The 18,355-nt window shown below is 37.0% G+C and overlaps 1 protein-coding gene across 2 annotated transcripts in view; it reads left to right on the top strand.

The window, feature by feature from the left end:
• The first annotated feature begins 1,718 nt into the window (after nucleotides 1-1,718).
• The window catches only part of LOC121423761 (sodium bicarbonate transporter-like protein 11), a 61,896-nt gene continuing 45,259 nt past the window's right edge, over nucleotides 1,719-18,355 (top strand). For both annotated transcript variants that reach the window (XM_041619247.1, XM_041619246.1), the window contains exons 1-2: nucleotides 1,719-1,779; nucleotides 3,397-3,604. In XM_041619247.1, coding sequence (XP_041475181.1) covers nucleotides 1,762-1,779; nucleotides 3,397-3,604 — 226 coding nt within the window. In that variant the 5' untranslated portion in view covers nucleotides 1,719-1,761. The remainder of the gene's footprint in view (nucleotides 1,780-3,396; nucleotides 3,605-18,355) is intronic.

Below are 18,355 nucleotides of genomic sequence, written 5' to 3'. Positions count from 1 at the left end.
GTATGCCCGACGTATGAGGAATTTGGCGAATACGCTGGCGTACGTCGAATACGTTACGGGTAAGTTTTGCATACGTTGAGAGTACGCTAAAACACGCTGGTATGCGTCGTCATGCGGCGAGGTCGTCGAAAAGTTTTGTGCAAGCACAAAATTTTTCGACGTATGCCAGCGTATGGCTCATACGTCCCGCATACGCTGGTCATAAGTTGTAGGCAAGTTACGCGATCGTTGATACACGTTGACAAGCGTTAGTCGAGCGGCAGCATTTTTTTAGGCTACGACACGTGTTCGTCAGCTGCCGCGCGCTATGCGTAAAGGTGGTGTCACACCTTGGCGTTTTAGACAGCGTATGCCCGACGTATCAAAATTTCTCTAAAACGTCAGCATACGCTGAACTTTGATTTTTTTTTTAATACTGGGCGTATACTTAGCGTATTCATAACGAGTTGGACGTATACATAACGTATTAGTAACTTATATCGAACGCTTCGTTAACTTATAAGTAACGTATTCCAACGAATGCTTAGCGTATTGCTGGCGTACACAACTTATGCCCCACGATAGCCTAACTTACGCATAGCGCGAGGCAGCGTATCGCTGACGAACACGTGTCATAGCCTATAAAAAGGCTGCCCTCGACTATTCAAATCATAACCGCACGATACATCACCGTATCAACACCACCGCCATGCCGAAGAAAACTCCTGTGAACCCCACCTTTGTATACCAATTCCTATAAACGTTGTCAATACGCCATTATACGGTACCTGTAAGTTATAAACACGTTCAGTAAGTTTTGTGGTCATCCGGAGCACGTCTTCATACGTCAATATACGTTGGAGTTAAGTTACACAAACGTTCAAAGCACGTTACTCATAGGTTAGAAGTAAGTTTTGGGGTACGCTGGATATTATCTCGACGTACATCGACTTATGAGTAACTTACGAGTAACGTGTGTCAACGTGTATCAACGATCGCGTAACTTGCCTACAACTTATGGCCCGCGTATGCGGGACATATGAGCCATACGCTGGCATACGTCGAAAAATTTTGTGCTTGCACAAAATTTTTCGACGACCTCGCCGTATGACGACGTATACCAGCGTGTTTTAGCGTACTCTTAACGTATGCAAAACTTACCCGTAACGTATTCGACGTACGCCAGCGTATTCGCCAAATTCCTCATACGTCGGGCATACGCTGTCTAAAACGCCAAGGTGTGACAGCGCCTTAAGTTAGGCTATCGTAGGGCATAAGTTGTGTACGCCAGCAATACGCTAAGCATTCGTTGGAATACGTTACTTATAAGTTAACGAAGCGTTCAATATAAGTTACTAATACGTTATGTGTACGTCCAACTCGTTATGAATACGCTAAGTATACGCCCAGAGTTGAAAAAAACCCCAACAAAGTTCAGCGTATGCCGACGTTTTAGAGAAATTTTGATACGTCGGGCATACGCTGTCTAAAACGCCAAGGTGTGACAGCGCCTTTAGTAGTGAGGAGAGTGTTTTAATTTGGTTTTAACAAATAACGCTACTATGTGGAGATCTTTATGGTATACATTGTATACGGATTTGTAAATTTTTTGTTTACCAGCGAGCACAAATTTCCATAACTGGACAATGAATTCAATTCAATCATGCTGATTCTGTAAATTAGGTCAAATATGTTTTTATTGATGAAACACAAATAAAACTATTTGTTTACTTGTTTATTTATCTTTTTTCATTTACAGATGAGGAGGAGGAAGTCACATTGATGTACGCACAACATGAGGTAAAGGTTTTGTTTTTTTTTTCTTCTCATTTTCTGTTTCTCAGTTTTAAGAATTTTTTTACTACCCTGTTCAGTGATGGATCCAGATTTTTTTTAATTTAGGGGGACATACAAAGTTTTTCACTTCCCAATTGATATACTCTGTTCCTTAAGGCCTGGTCACATCGCCCGAGCGTTGTTGGAGCGTTCGTGGAGCGGAAGAGAGAGGGTCGAATTTCGCTCACAAAATTGGGGAAAAAATCGAAAACAAAACAAAAACAATCGAAATCGAAAATGGTGAACGGTAGCGAGCGGTGATGATTTTTTTTCTCTTTGCTCCACGACCGCTCCAACAATGCGCGGGCGGTGTGACCATACCATTAAGGTATTTGAACGAGAAAAAAGTAAAAGTTCTCACTCTATGTGTATAGGGGAGAGACAATACTTCTAAAAAAAAAGGGGGGCACACAATGGTGAGGTGGGGGAGATGTGTTCCTATTTGCAGGGTTGGAAATAGTTTTTAGGGGCTGTTTTTCTTTTCCTCATTGGGGCGAAATCTTGCAGAATTTTGGCGGCTATTTCTTTCATTCGAAAGGATACTTTTTAGGGGTACAAACGTAATTGTGCATTAGAGCAAATGTTATTATTTTGCCTCAGTTGTGATATTAATTTTTATTTTAATCTTGAGTATTGTTGGGAAAATATGCACTTTGGGGGAATTTTAGTGGTGATTTGGGCTCTCATGAGGGCAAAATTGCCCCGTTGCCTTCCTGTGTTTCCTACGCTGTCTCTCTGGATCAGTCCCATTTCTTATTTTCCGGATTTGATTTTATTTGGACATGCCTCAGTTTCCTGAAATTAAATTTATTTTTCTAAATATGTCCTAAATGTTGTATTGTTGCAATCAGCATATTTATGCTCGAAGCGAGAATGCATTGCAAATTCTTTTGTAATTTCATTTTGAAGTGTAACCATGTAAACTTTCACAAATGCAATATGATACGTTTTCTATTATTGTAACTGTAAAGTGTATATTGAGGAGAAACTTCATTGTTTTTCAACTTCTTCATCCTGCTATCTAATGTCTTAGTCAGAGAAACTGACTCCAGACCAGGCAAATGTATTGCGTTTTATATTTCCAATGACATTCTTCTTATTCCATTAGAGCACATCCCTCTTGTAGAGTACTGTCGCACTTAGTGCAGAAAAGGTTTGTGATCACAGTAACACGTGTAAAGGAAAAGCAGGGATGAACAATACCAAATAAAATTTGGTTTTAGCCAAGGTGCAATAAAAAAGGTATGTCGACTGTCAAATAGCGAAGAGTGACTAAAGAGGGACGATTTTAGAAGACCTCAATGGAAAGGGCAGACAAAACTGTTGACATACCATAAGTTTGTTTACAGTTTTTGTGGCTGTAGCATAAATCATGCATAATTCTAGGCCTCTTTTTTTTCTTCTAGTTTGAACACACATATTGCCAAAAATGATTGTTTTTTATAATAATAAATACATATGTATTTATGCTCTTGAACGATACTATGGTACGTGTATCGATGTTCCATATAAAGTATAAATACTATACATTATGAAATGAGCCTTCTCTTTATATATGTTTTTTTTCTTACATTTGTACAGAGGATTCCAATGAAAGACTTCAGTGCAGAGGTCAGAGCGACCCTTGATGTAGGAAACTTTGTGAATCGAGCCACACTTCTTTTGGACATCAACCAGACGAGTTTGGAATCCATAGTCACCCTTCTCCTGGCCAAGATGCTGGCTGGAGATGAACGCTCGGACATGATCATGAAGGAAGGTCGGGCTGCATTGATGACCCATGATTCAGGTAAGAGACAGTGTAGGATATGAATCTTAGACCATTCAAGAATCCATAGTGACCCTTATTCTAACCAAGGTGTTGGCTGGAGGTGACCGGGAAAAGACCAACATGATCTTGGTTGAAGGTCAGGCTGCATTGATGATGGATGATTTTAATTCTAGAATATGAAATTTAGCCCAATAAAGAATCAGTAGTGACCCTTCTCCTTTACATGATGTTAGCTAGAGATGTATGCTGTGATATGATTATGAAGGACGGTTAAGATGCATTGATGACCCATGATTGTGATTCTCAATGGAAGATATGAATTTTAGACAAATCTAGAGTCCTTAGTGACCCTTATCCTAGCCAAGGTGTTGGCTGGAGATGGAAGGACTTAGATGATCTTGGTGGAGGTCAGACTACATCGATGACCCACTATGATCCTCAGGATCAGATTTAAATTGTGAAAAAGACAAACCAATGTACAAACCATTCTTCCTCTCTTTATAGTCAAGATATGTTGAGGATTAGGGATCAAGAATGATAATGAATAAAGGTCATTTACAGTCATTGATAAGCTGACTATTTTAAAATCCATGGTGACCCTTTACCTTGCAAGATCCTGACTGAATATTAGAATTAAAGTAATTTATCTGTTGACTTTGCTAGATAATTTTTCTTTTTAAAACCTTTTTCCTGCAAATTCATCTTTCTCAAAGAATCAACTGCATCTCTGCTCTTTTAAAGGCACAGTACTCTAACCTTTGCTCACATGACTTAACTGACATTAAATCCTCAAAGAATTTGGTGAAGAATGTCACCAGAGCCACTCTAATGTTGCCCCCAATCAGTCTCGTCACTCGGAGGGGAGCATGTGACGAGCCCTCGCCATCATGTTTCGGATGACACAAACGAGCGTAGTGTTTACGTCATATTCCACGCAGATGTTGTAATTATATGTGGCGTTGAGAAGTTTAAACCAGCTCTATTTATATTCACCTGGGCTCCCTCTTTTCCATTCCTCCCGTTTCGGTTCAGAAAAAAAAAATGAAATGAAGGAAATATGCCTAAGGCTCGACTGAGATTTGGAAAGGAGAAGGTGAATGCGTAAGTTGTGCTAATCGATATCACTCGCATTTGCATTGAAATCAGTGCAAATAGATCTGCCAATTTCAATATTTTCACGTTTTGTTTGCTAACCTCTCTCCTAAAGCCCAAGTTGCTTTTGACCAAGTTAGATGATGATATGCTTGATCACAATGTCAATGTTTTATATCGCCTCACTCATAAATATTCATACAAATGAGGGAAGCCCCTTTGTAGATGAAATTTTAGAGAATGGGCTGTGCCTGTGAGATTAGATTTTGACAGAAACTTTTTTAAAGTGATGGTGAAATGTAGATTACAATGTCCTTTAAACTGAGTAGTGTATAGGATGCTGTAAGGTTATTTAGTCTCCAAACTAAGCTTTATGAGCAATATTATGAACCAACCACCAGATGTGTCATGAAGTTTTCAGGCAAAAATATAGTGTTGTTTTAGCTTATATGGTGCTAATCATTCAGCATAGAATATTTCCGCCATGATAGTCTATTTTAGCCGTAATTTATGGTATTTTGTTAGGAAGAAAAAAAAATGAAGTTTTCTTAGAATTATTCATTTTCAACAATTTAGGCAACACTATAAATTGCTTTGTTATATTCAAGTCTTGTTTCCTCAAAGTAGATTTCTATCATCAATCTACTCCTTGTTCATGAAAAAGAGAGGGAAAGAGATAGAAATGTGTATATCAAACATCACTTAGAAATTGATAGATCTTGCCCAATCAAACAGTCTTTGAAGAAAAGAATAAATTCATCAGTCCTGGTTATTTATAGCGGACGGCTTTTATGATAAAAGCATCCTAAGTGTAATAACAGAGAGATGATATATTCATTCATCGGCCATCGTTCTCTCTCTTGTGAATCCTCCTGCCTCTGTTCCTCAGGAAAAAAAAAAACTTCATAAATTTATTCATTGTGTAGAAATCATAATATTACCATTCACAAGGTGTTTATTCTCTTGATGAAAATAAAAGAATTTGATTGCTACGTATCTCAGTTTGGCTTTAGATATTAAAGCCCTTATCAAGTTTGTATTTGTAATATATAGGTTTTTTTACAGATGTTTATTCAAAATTTGTGAATTAATATTTCATTTTTCAGAAGAAATGAAAGAGTATATCATAGAACATGAAAAGACGCAATTGAAAATCTGATGTTTGTGGGTGATTGTACAATATAAATAGAAAACAAAGAGAGAAGGGAAACTAAAACATGAAATAGGAAAGGATAAAAATTTAAGAGATAAAGGGAGAGAGAAAGGAATAATAGAGAGAGGACAGATATTGAGGATAAATAATAGTGGGAGGCAGTGAGAAAGGGAAACTAAGAATAGAGTGATAGAGAAATAGAGAGGAAAGAGACAAGAAGAAATAGAGAACTTTTATTGTTAGACCATGTTTTCATATATTTATATTACATATTTCTTAATTGTTATTGAATATATATTTTTATCGAGGGAGGGAGATAAAGAGGTAGGTGAAAAAAAAGGCATGGCAGTATGGTTGAATTAGTCTGCTAGACATTTCATGAAACAGATCAGTTGGTGGAGATTTATTATGTTGCATGTTGCTGTGAGCTGAGTAGCGGGCAAGTGCGTAAGCAGAAAATTAATTCTGTTTTATTTGAGCCCAAAGTTGAATAAGATCTTCTCATGTGCACAATGTGTTTTATTCCTGTCCTTTATTCAATCAAAGCATTCAATGGTACACCTCATTTCATTGTTGATTTGTTTATGGCCTAATTTCCCCGAATCGCTTTCATGTGAGAATAAGAAGCAAATGCAAGGCTTTCTTTTGGCCTGAACTTGATCTACATGAAATATTTTCCATTGAAAACAAAATCTTGTGTAATCTCCAATCTGAAAAGATGTCATGAAAACTTAAAGGGACCAAAGTAACTATGTTCAAAGATATATCAGATACCCATTTACACCTGTGGAGCCCTTTTATATGGCAAGTTATCAGATCTTACAACTTTTCTTGATTTTGATTGGCTAAGATTAAGCTCTGTTACCAGGATAACTGTCCAATAAAGCATGACCTTTCACAAGTCCCATTCATGAAACACTCCCCTGGGTGAAGAGTGGAACGACTTGCCAGAGGACACTGGTGTCCAGGTGGGATTTGAACCTTGGACCTTGTGGTTGTAGGTCCAGTAACATACCCACTGATCCACAATTCACACACTTGGTAACATAGAGCTTTGCTTTGCTTTGGTACTGATTTGTCAAATTGATTGCATTGATAATTATGTAACAATATTGATAATGATATGTACATGTAGCATTTATGAGGTGCTGACTATCTAGTTGCCTATGCAATGGCACACTATCTTACATTACCCTGGCTTTAGCTCTAGATGCTAAAGGTGCTTGGTGCATTCAAGGAATTAATCCTGCCAGGTACCCATTCACCTCACTGGGTCGAGTGCAGCACAGTGTGGGTAATTTTTTTAACGAAGGAAAACAGGCCATGGCTGGGATTCGAACCCACGTCCCTCTGATTGAAAGACGAAAGTCGTAACCACTAAACCACGACGCCCCCACGTATGTGTGATCAAGCATGAAAGTCGGCCCCATGTTCAATCACTAAGCTGTATGTCATAGGGCCAAATAGGGTCGAATAACTCGAATTCACAAAAAAGTGGAAGGTTTGTCTCTCAAGAACGAGAAAGTAGATTGAAAGTAAATTGAAAGTGAGTGGAAAGGGGTATTGAAATAAGAGAAATAAGATGATGGGGAAAGAGAAGTGCTTGCCTTCCAGAAATCCTGCAGCTGCCAAAGATACAATATATCTGTGGCTTTCGTCTGGACTGTGTTGTACAGTTGCCAGACAAGGAAACCCCTTTAAGAAAATGCCTGCAAGTGGTTGTAATTGAATCTTATGTGAGTAGCACTGGCATGGGGCCCCTGCTGTCTACTTCTTCAGTACACATCATATGTATGCGTACTCCGCAGAATGTGCGCTCGGCCCGTTTACATTGGAGTAAAAAAAGTCAGAATTCAATGTAATTCAATTCAATTTATGTTGTGCTGAGTATTACAAATTTGTTTATGTACAATCTGATTTTTACTGAAAACTAAATATTTAGACATAACTGAGAAATAGTTTAAAATTCTTGCATAAGTTTCCATTTGCTTATTTTCAATTTTAGTATCAATGATGCAATAGAAATGGTCACAGTGTGTGTAAGAAAAGTTACTTTTTCTTCTGATATATTTTGTATTATTTTTTTTCAAATGTTCTGCATCAAACGTCAGGCAAAACCTAATCTCATCTTTTTTTTCAACCTTTGGGACAATTTGATATTTATTACTGATGCGATAGAAATGGTCAGTCGTGTTGAATTATTTACTCTTTCCTATATATTTTTTATTACTTGCATGCTATGCAATGCATCAAAAGTTATATGGCTAAAACCTACGAAATGTCACCTTTCTCTTCAACCTTAGTGACAATGGAATATTGAAAATTGATGCAATAGAAATGACCAGTTTGTGTCTCATTATTCACTCATATTCACTCTTTTTTCAACTAGTAAATATTTAATTTGATTCTTAGCACTCATAAAAAGTCAGCAGGAAAAAATTTAAAATGTCACCTTTTTCTGTTCCACCTTGGAGACAATAAAATTGATAATTGACGTAATAGAAATGAACATGGTTTGTGTTTAATTATTCACTCTTTTTCCTTCTGTATTCTTTACAATGGTTAGTGCTCTGCGTTAAAATTGTAGGGCGAAACCACAGACTGTCCTTTTCTTTTCAACCTCTCATCTGCATGGGCCAATGAGAATTTGTTTACTGATGCAATGGAAATGATCATTTTTTGTTAAAATATTCAGTGTTGTATAATGTATTTTGTATCAAAAGTCATTGGGCAAAATAACAATAAATCACCTTTTTCTTTTCAGCCTTTGGGACAATGAAATATTGATTACTGATGCAATGGTCACACTTAGTGTTTTTTTTTTCCTTCTGATATATTGTGTGTGATTCTTATGGAGGACTCCACACTAAAAATTGTTAGGCAATTCCTCAAAATTTCACCTTTTCTCTTCAGTCTTATGAATAATTCATGCTAAGAGTAATGGTCATCGTATGTATAGAATTAGTCACTTTTTCTTCCAATATACTTTGTATGAATTACATGTTTATTGCTGTTCATCAAAAGTTATAGTGCCAAGCCACAAAATATTTTATCCCGACTCCATCGTAAGAACGACTGCCCCATTGCAAATTCTCAATGTCTCTGATGATCACATGAGTGCATAATGAATAGTCATGTGACCCGATGCCAAGCTGCTATATTTGAGGCTGTGGAGGTGCAAAGAAAATAAGGCCAGACAACGGGGGAGTATAGTGGAGGGGGCGACACGAAAGGGCCTCTCTAGATTGAATTAGCTTCTGACAGAAAGTTTCCTCCCCTTTGGCTAGATTCTGTATCCGGTTTAGGAATAGCGTTGATTACACTTTGTTGATGAAGGCGCTGAATTGTAACGGTAGTGTATATAAGAATCTGGAATCATTCACACCAGGAAAACTGTTTTGGAAATGTAATTGTCTTTACCTTGCATCCATTTAACTCATCATTTTTCAAAAAATTGAACTTGTGTTGAATGTAAACTTCTTGTCTTCTTGTGGAGCACTCCTGCAAACCCTTAGAAGCTCAAACACTAGGAATCTACATTTCTAGCTTTCACATACTACCAGGTACCCCTTTAACAAGTTGTGAAGAGTGACAAAGTGTAGATTGGTGTCTTGACAAAGGATGCTATAGTAGCAGGATGAGATTTGAACACATGACCCTCCTATCACAAAGACAAGTCAGAACCACAACACCACAATACCTGTATTGATGTAGGGCTAGAACACATGTCAGGGGGTGTGTGTGTGTCTGTGTTTGAGTTTTAACATACATGTATCAATCAGATTTGATTAATTACATCTCGGACCTACATTTAAAGTCACCATCAGAAAGATGTGACCTGGGCTCAAACCTCTGCATCAATTGGTACATTCTCAAATGTAACCACAACTCCCCTTGAGATTAGGTCATCTCAGGGGAGTGTTTTAGAAACAGATATAGTCAGTGATTTTCACTGACAACTTTGCTCTTAGCCAATCAGCTGCAAGGATTTGTGCAGCTAAGAACAGTAGTCACTAAAAAAAATCATTGAAAATTTGTTGAAAAGCTCCCCAGTTCTCCAATCAGTCTTCCAATTTTTAGAGAACTCTATCAAGATATTTACCATACAAAACTTGTCAATACAGAGATGGAAAGAGGTCCATCCATTTGTCCATTGGTGGCTAGGAAGGCGTGTATGGGTATCCAGAGGGCCAATTACTGATGAAGTGCGCTTGATGTGCTGGCAAAGTGGCAATTACCAGGTCCTGTCAGGCTGAATTTACAGAGGCATTTTCCATTATTGCTTAGTGAGAAAACTAAGGGGGTGTTTCATTAAACAAATAAGCAGTGATTTTTTTTCCACAGACATATTTTTACAGAGCCACTTACGTGCAAGTATTTCAGGAGCTTATAACCTAATTCATTTAAAATCACTGTTTTTTAATGAAATGCTCCACTAAACTTACCTCTAAGCATTGTAATCTTAATTGTAGCAGGCATATACATGTATGTCACGTCCCTGATTTTAGTGGTTATTTGTTATGCATTACACCCATAACCCAGGGTTATTCACCAATATTGTATAAAATAGTGTTTTTACAGTTTTATACCTTGTTATTCAGAACAAGTGATATCACTTTCAAAGTTTGGCAATGATATTCCATCATTTAAAAACACTGCAAGATAAATAAGACTTCCATATTGGTCTGATTTTTAACTAGTTGCTTAGAATTCAATTTCATATCCAATAGAGACATAGCTCATGTATATATCGGTATCTGAACATTATTGGAGCACTACTTTAATAGGGGAAACAGAGTGAAGTTTATATTTGAGAATGTCACTGAAAAGTTAAGTTGTACCAATATTCTACACTCTGAATTGATTTTCCAGTAAAACAGAAAGAAAGAAAATATGTAATGTATGGTCGCCATGGTGCAAAAGTGAGTTGTTTGTAACAGGTCATTCCGGAAACTACTTTTCTTTGGGGCTATATTTGCACTTTAGCTTCCCCGCCTCTGGCTCTGTGTTGAGAAAAAGATTCCATACATTCTCCAGTTTTATTCTCCAGTTTTATTCTCTTGTGTAGTACAAGTATAGTAATGGATACAAAACAGGATTTTATATGACCTCAATATTTTGTTTTACTTTGCCTCAAGAATTAAGAAGAGCAGAAAAATCAAATGGGAATAGAGAGTTTATCTGTTTTAACGATTTGACCAACAATTATCCTGTAGGAATTGAATAGTTTCCTTTGATGCCCATACATAAAAAAATGGGAATAGAACTTAATGATATTGAGGGATTGTATGCAGGTTTAAGAAAATATTAATATGATTATCATTTACTATTGATTGAAAAATTAACATTCAAATTTATTGATAAATAGTGAACATGTACAGGTCTTTGAAAAATAACAATTCTTTCCTTGTTTTTTTTGTAAATAGAAGGCAGAATGAATAGACATTTTGTATATTTTTTCGGCTTTCTTTGTGACACTTGATGTGGAAAGATAAAAGAATGTATAATGTCTTTATCTACTCATCATGTCGACTCATACTGATACTTACTAATGATATTCCATACTCTGGTGTCTGTTTCTTTCATTGTTTTCACATGAATGTGATTCCATTCCATGTTATTGATGCATAAATCAGATAGTCTGTAGTCTGTTCAAAGCATTTCCCTGGCTCTTTTGCTTGTGGTTTTGCGGTTTCTTTATGCCAGTCAGATTTGTCCAGAGATAAATCAAATTCCCTGATTTTAACACCCACATACAAAGTTTTGTAAATAATTCCAATTCCAGATTTCCTCTGTAATGAGATTTTTGAAAAAAATCAAAATTGCTTTCATGTTCTGTCATTGATTTGATTAATAAAAAACCTGTTCCCATCAACTGATTTAGCTGGAAATGAGTGTATTTTTCTTCTTTTTAAAAAGTTTTTGAGAATAATATATTTTTTTGTTGAAAAAATCAATATATTAAAGCTATTTTGGATCAAATAAATATGTCATGTACAGTGCATGTTAAATGTTTTGGAGTGCATTGTATTTTGTTCACAACATTTCACCCTGGTCAGCACAAACGTTTTGTCATTATTCTGGGCCCCGTCTTACAAAGATATACGATTGATCCAATCAAACGTAACTCTGATGGAAATCCATCAGTGTCATAATTTTTTCTACAGGAAATGTGCATGATGTCCTTTGTAAACAAAGAAAAGCATGGTGAATTTTCAAGACAGCGATGAATGCATGAATATACATCATAGCTAAAAAATATTTTTATCAAACATGCATAATAGATGTTGACATTGCTGGCCGCCCGTAGTTGCGATTGATCGGATCAATTGCAACTCTTTGTAAGATGGGGCCCAGGTTTCTGCTGGAATTTCCACGGTTTCCTCGAAAATCGGGTAAAAAATTTTGGTTGTACAATTTTGCAAATTCAGTGGCTGTGCTATTCTAATCATATGAGCTGTTTCATTTTCGTAATATTCAGGTAAGTCATAAATATTGGACACGTTTTTTCTACCTCATTTACTTTGTATTAAATAACATGAAGAAAACAAATCCTACCATTTAAACTTAACTTTACAGATATTCAGACACATTATCCTGGTGGTGCTGTTAAACCGCAATCAATCAATAAATAAATAAATAAATCATTTTTGTTTGGTGAATATGCTCATTCTTCAGAGGATCCCTTTAAGAAAATCCAAACATGAAAAGTTAAAAAAAAGTCCTTTCATATCTAGATAAGATAACCTTATATCTTCACACACGTATTTCATCGTAAAGTCCTCCGTCAAGTAGTCAGTTATTTCACATCTACCATAGATGATGATGTATCAGCTTCTGTTATGCACATGTTTTAATTAAGCCCTGTCATCATAGACAAGCTACACTATATCATATCAATGACATGCTAACAGAGCATGCCACATTATATTAATTAATTTTGCTCATGGATAGAGGTTTAAAATCAGTTATTTTTGCATGAGCAATGTAGGGTATGAAGTGTTCATTCACATTCGAAAAAGATTGTATTGGGTCTGTAAGTTTTATATCAATGGTATATGGTATATAGTACAGATAAAGCACCAGACCACCATGTGGAGTTAAATTTGAATCTAAGTTGGCTTCAGCTTATTAGAGTCACCTCATGCACCAATGTTTTCAATGAACAGCTTCTTGTCTGTGTCTTAAATACTTCATCCCCTTATGTCAATATGTTAAACATATTGTTTGTTATCAGACACATAAGCCCTGTCTCACAAAGTTTTGTAATTAATTTAATCAATCGCAACCAAGCCTTGAAATAAGCACTTGTGAGCCGGGGGCAATTTTTTTTTAAATTGCCCCCGGCTCACGGGATTTTTACAGGAACCGGGGGCAATTTTCTGGAACCAGGGGCAATTAAAAAAAACATGTATATAACGGTGAACCACACCGCAAATTTGTTTATAGTAAGCGCAGTTCCTGCAATTTTTTAATTAGTACATGAATAGCATATGCTAAGTAATATGCTATTCAAACATTTAAGAAATCAGATTTAAATGTTTAAGTGTTTTGACACCCTCACTCCACATCCCCTTTACAACCACACACACATGGGCTTATTTATTTTTCGTCTTTAATGAACCATGATCAATGAACCCCCCCCAAAAAAAAAAATCTAAATAAATGAATAAAATAAAAATAAAAAAAAAGAGAGAGAGATGGAGAAAGAGAGAATTCAGATCAAATAATAAATTTAGAAAAAAAAAATCTAAGGTTTTTTTTATGGTTTGAATCACGCCACGGGAGTGGGTGAGTGTTTGTGTGTGATTGTGGCTGTGAGGTGCACTTGGATTGCATATAAATTATGTTAAAGAAATTTAGAAACGAAATCAATAAATAACTCAGTCTATTCAAATTCCAGCACATAGCCACAGGCTATGTACATGTATTGTAGGTTCACGTACCTTAAGTTTTTCACAAGTTATTTGAAAACGCAGATCTCCACAGAAAATGCCTTTCATTCTGGGAGAGTCTGAATTCGGTGAAAATGTATTCATTAATAACTTAAATATTCATCACAATGAAGAAATCATAAAGTTTTTTGACAGTTTTCAAAAATTAACATGAAATCTAAACTCCATCTCAAACGGAAAATCACCATCACTTAGGCCATTACTGATAGAATTCTCACCCAGAGCTCTGGCAGACAACATGAGCTCAAAACTGGCTTGCTAACACCACACTCAACTGCACGCGGCGTCCTCCTATTTTTTTTTTAGATGGAGCCTTGTTTGATTATTTATTGTCTGATATTTACCCCTCTCCAAGAAAGAAATTAAAAAGCTACAATTCACAACTATAAACTAAGTTATGTTGGATTATTAAGGCTCCGTTTTGACTTAAGGTCGGCGACTGTGAGGATAAGAGACTTGCACATCGTATGTGCTGTGAACAGGGATTTATCTCCTGTGCAATTCGAATTACTATATCACAGAATTGTGATATCCCAACTGGAAATGTGTGCATTAGAAATTGCACATGGTGAAGTATGGAAAACCGCTACCGGAAGAACGCGCGCACATGTATTACAGGAGAAAAAGACGTAGCTCACTTTTTATGGTACAGAAAAAAGACGCACTTGGCGATTTTAAACTTTGTTTATCGTAAATTGAAAGTTATTTGATTTTGGCTTTACAGATATTTAAATTACATGTATGATATGGCTTCACTGCTCACTCACGGCGGGCGCAATTACCTGGAAAATATTTGCGCCCGGTCGTCAAAATTTTGATGATTTTGGGGCTTCATGGGCGCAATTGATGGCGTTATGAGCGCGAATTTGCGCTCAGCGCCCGCTTATTTCAAGGCTTGATCGCAACTTAAGGCGCTGTCACACCTTGGCGTTTTAGACAGCGTATGCCCGACGTATCAAAATTTCTCTAAAACGTCGGCATACGCTGAACTTTGTTGTTGTTTTTTTCAACTCTGGGCGTATACTTAGCGTATTCATAACGAGTTGGACGTACACATAACGTATTAGTAACTTTATCGAACGCTTCGTTAACTTATAAGTAACGTATTCCAACGAATGCTTAGCGTATTGCTGGCGTACACAACTTATGCCCTACGATAGCCTAACTTAAGGCGCTGTCACACCTTGGCGTTTTAGACAGCGTATGCCCGACGTATGAGGAATTTGGCGAATACGCTGGCGTACGTCGAATACGTTACGGGTAAGTTTTGCATACGTTAAGAGTACGCTAAAACACGCTGGTATACGTCGTCATACGGCGAGGTCGTCGAAAAATTTTGTGCAAGCACAAAATTTTTCGACGTATGCCAGCGTATGGCTCATACGTCCCGCATACGCGGGCCATAAGTTGTAGGTAAGTTACGCGATCGTTGATACACGTTGACACACGTTACTCGTAAGTTACTCATAAGTCGATGTACGTCGAGATAATGTCCAGCGTACCCTAAAACTTACTTCTAACCTATGAGTAACGTGATAATATTTGGTTGATTTCAGATTCTGTGTGAACTACTGGTGTTTGTGTATGGCCAGTTTTCACACCATAGTATATAGCACCAAATTTGAAATGAACATAAACATTTCTTGGAACCTGCAGTTGATGTTGAAGATGAAAGAGCTCGATTACATCCAACACCAGCACTGTACGTGAAAATTCCAGTTGACTCTTATTACTACTGAATTCACAAAAAGAGCTCTTGTATTTCATTTTGGAACCGTAGATTAATGATAATATCATGATGCACATCATAATTATTTATGGGCACATTTAGTACTATTACAGTGTGTATTGATTGTTTTCTTTTTTTTGAGGAAAAGCTAACATTTGCAGTACGGTACTGATATGTATATTCTACCAAGAATCTGTTGAGGATTGAGTTTCAGAAATGAGAAATTTATGTCTTGTCATAAGCCTTCGTGACTTATTCTTAAATGAAGAGAAATAGGGGGAAAGGAAAAAAGAGAAATCATTTGGGGACACCTTATCAGACGAGACACCTTGCTGATTGAAACAACAAGTTTGTTTTATTAGCTCGTTAGAGACAACTGTTTAGTCTGAACAACTTTGATAGAGAAATGCACTGGTCATATAATGTCAACATGAAGGAGGTTACATGATTGCTTTGTTTTTTAGTAGACCCGGGAGCGTTTCATCAATATTTTCATCCGACAAGCTGTCAGATCTGACATCTTTCCATGATTTTGATTGGCTGAGAGGCACTGTTCCTATGGTAACTGTCAGATATCTGCAGTCCCACATACCCAAAATAGAGTATGTATGGGAATGGTTTGCAGGTGTGGGCCTAGGGGCACTAACACAATTATTACCACTGACAGTCCAACTGTATCACTTAGCATGTGTTTTTACTCATCTGATTTCTGGTGCACGGCCCCTGGCGATAAAACACTTATGACTTCTTGCTCGACTTGATGTCATGGAGTACAATGTATGCCCCATCGAAGGCTTGGATACATTGCTAGCATGTTCCGCCACTCATGCATGACACTGGGGTCTGTTCCCATAACCATGATGACAGGTTGAGTTCTAATGATGATGCCCCATAAAATGCTTGGATATATTATTAGCATGTTCTGCCTCTCATGCATGACATTGGGGTCTGTTCCCATAATGATGATCACTGGGGAGTATTTCATGAAGAATCATGTAGGTGAGTTTCCCTGAAATATTTGCTATTAGCTAATCAGGGTCCTGTAACACAAAGGTTAGCGATTAATCGTATGCTTGATTTTCACGATTGATTGTACATTGTAGTCAATGGAATCAGTCGTAGAAAATTGTTCTACGATGATTGCTAATCTTTTTGTTACGGGCCCCTGATGTAAGGGTTTCAGTAGGTTATGTCATGAAATGCTTCCCAGTTTTATTAGATGTACCATCATCAGAGATGCCAACCCTCCCAATTCCAATGTAAGGCTCTCCAAACATGGCCCCAACTTCCAGCCTTACTGTCAACATATTTCTTCAGATAATTGTGTTGAAAGTTTTTTTATTCTTTACCTTTATTTAAAAAAAAATGGTTTGAGCTGTTTTATGTGTTTTTCTTAAATATGTTAACTAATGTCAAATAAGGCTCTGATTGCACCAGAGAGCATCTTGCAACCCAGAGCTGGATCGGAAGCAATCGAGATGTGTTCTATGCCCACATAATTTGATGTCAGTTTAAAATTTTCCCCAACTGTAATTTCCAAAAGTTGCTATTTCTGCATCATAGAAGATATGTTGCCGAGATACTGACAAGTTTTTGTCTCACCTGCATAGCAGCGTGAGACTATAGGCGCCGCTTTTACGACGGCGGCGGCGGCGTCGTCAACATCAAATCTTAACCTGAGGTTAAGTTTTTGAATTACCATCATAACTTTGAAAGTTTATGGATCTGATTCATGAAACTTGGACATAAGAGTAATCAAGTATCACTGAACTTCCTATGCGAGTTTCAGGTCACATGATCAAGGTCAAAGGTCATGTAAGGTCAATGAACTTTGGCCATGTTGGGGTTTTTTGTTGAATAACCATCATATCTCTGTAAGTTTATTGGTCTAGTTCTTAAAAAGTGGACATAAGAGTAACCATGTATCACTGAACATCTTGTGCGAGTTATAGTAGTTTGCAAAGTCAGCACTGCTGCTATATTGAACCGCGTGATGCAGGTGAGACGGCCAGAGGCATTCCACTTCTTTCCTCATCAGGATGAATAATCAAATGTGCTGACAAAAGAAGGGAAACCGTAATAAAGGTTGTAACTCACATGCATGTCTAGGATATGTTAACTTTTTGTAACTTTTCTATGATTGATCAGTCACAATCATCAATGCAATCAATCTTAGAAATCAGCCCCACCGATCACCAATCTTTATGATATGGGATCCCCGTTGTGCAAATCATGAATAAATCAAACAGGGACCTTTTTTGGCCTTTGAAGAGTGCCTGATAAATCAACGAGGAGTCACCCCAAGTCCTTACATTAAAAGCTTATCCAAGACCCTCTTATTCAAGGTCGATTGATTTACAAGTACCACCCTTGGCTGTATTCTTAGTAGGTGCACATGGTAAGGCATAATCACCTTGGCATTGGGCATAGGTCTACAGCTGCATTTAATCAACAATTAGTTTTCTACTTGTAAAAAAATGCTTTATAAGGATGTTTAGTTGATTGAAATGAAGTCTTTTAAAGTACCAAGATGTAATGCTAAAGAATTTGAGTTTTGAAGGCCAATCATTCTCAAACATAGACAGCTCCAAAATTCATATTTGAATCATATCCTCTGATACTTTATATATATTATAACGCTGTATGTTGATTGATCAGAACAGTTGTTATGCATGAGTGCTTAGTCATTTCTTATTTCTAGAAAATTTGATAGAAGGACATAAATTGCAGGGACTAATTTGCCTGGTTTCACATTGTAATTTTGCAGTGCACTTTGTGAAATGAACAACAAATTTCCCTAATATTGTAGCCTAAACTGCTAATCAAATTGAAGAATTAAT

The sequence above is a fragment of the Lytechinus variegatus genome, chromosome 11, assembly GCF_018143015.1.
Source record: "Lytechinus variegatus isolate NC3 chromosome 11, Lvar_3.0, whole genome shotgun sequence".
Classification (NCBI taxonomy): Eukaryota; Metazoa; Echinodermata; class Echinoidea; order Temnopleuroida; family Toxopneustidae; genus Lytechinus; species Lytechinus variegatus.
The sequence above is the reverse complement of the archived record's forward strand: the minus strand, read 5'-3'. Positions and strand labels throughout refer to the sequence as shown.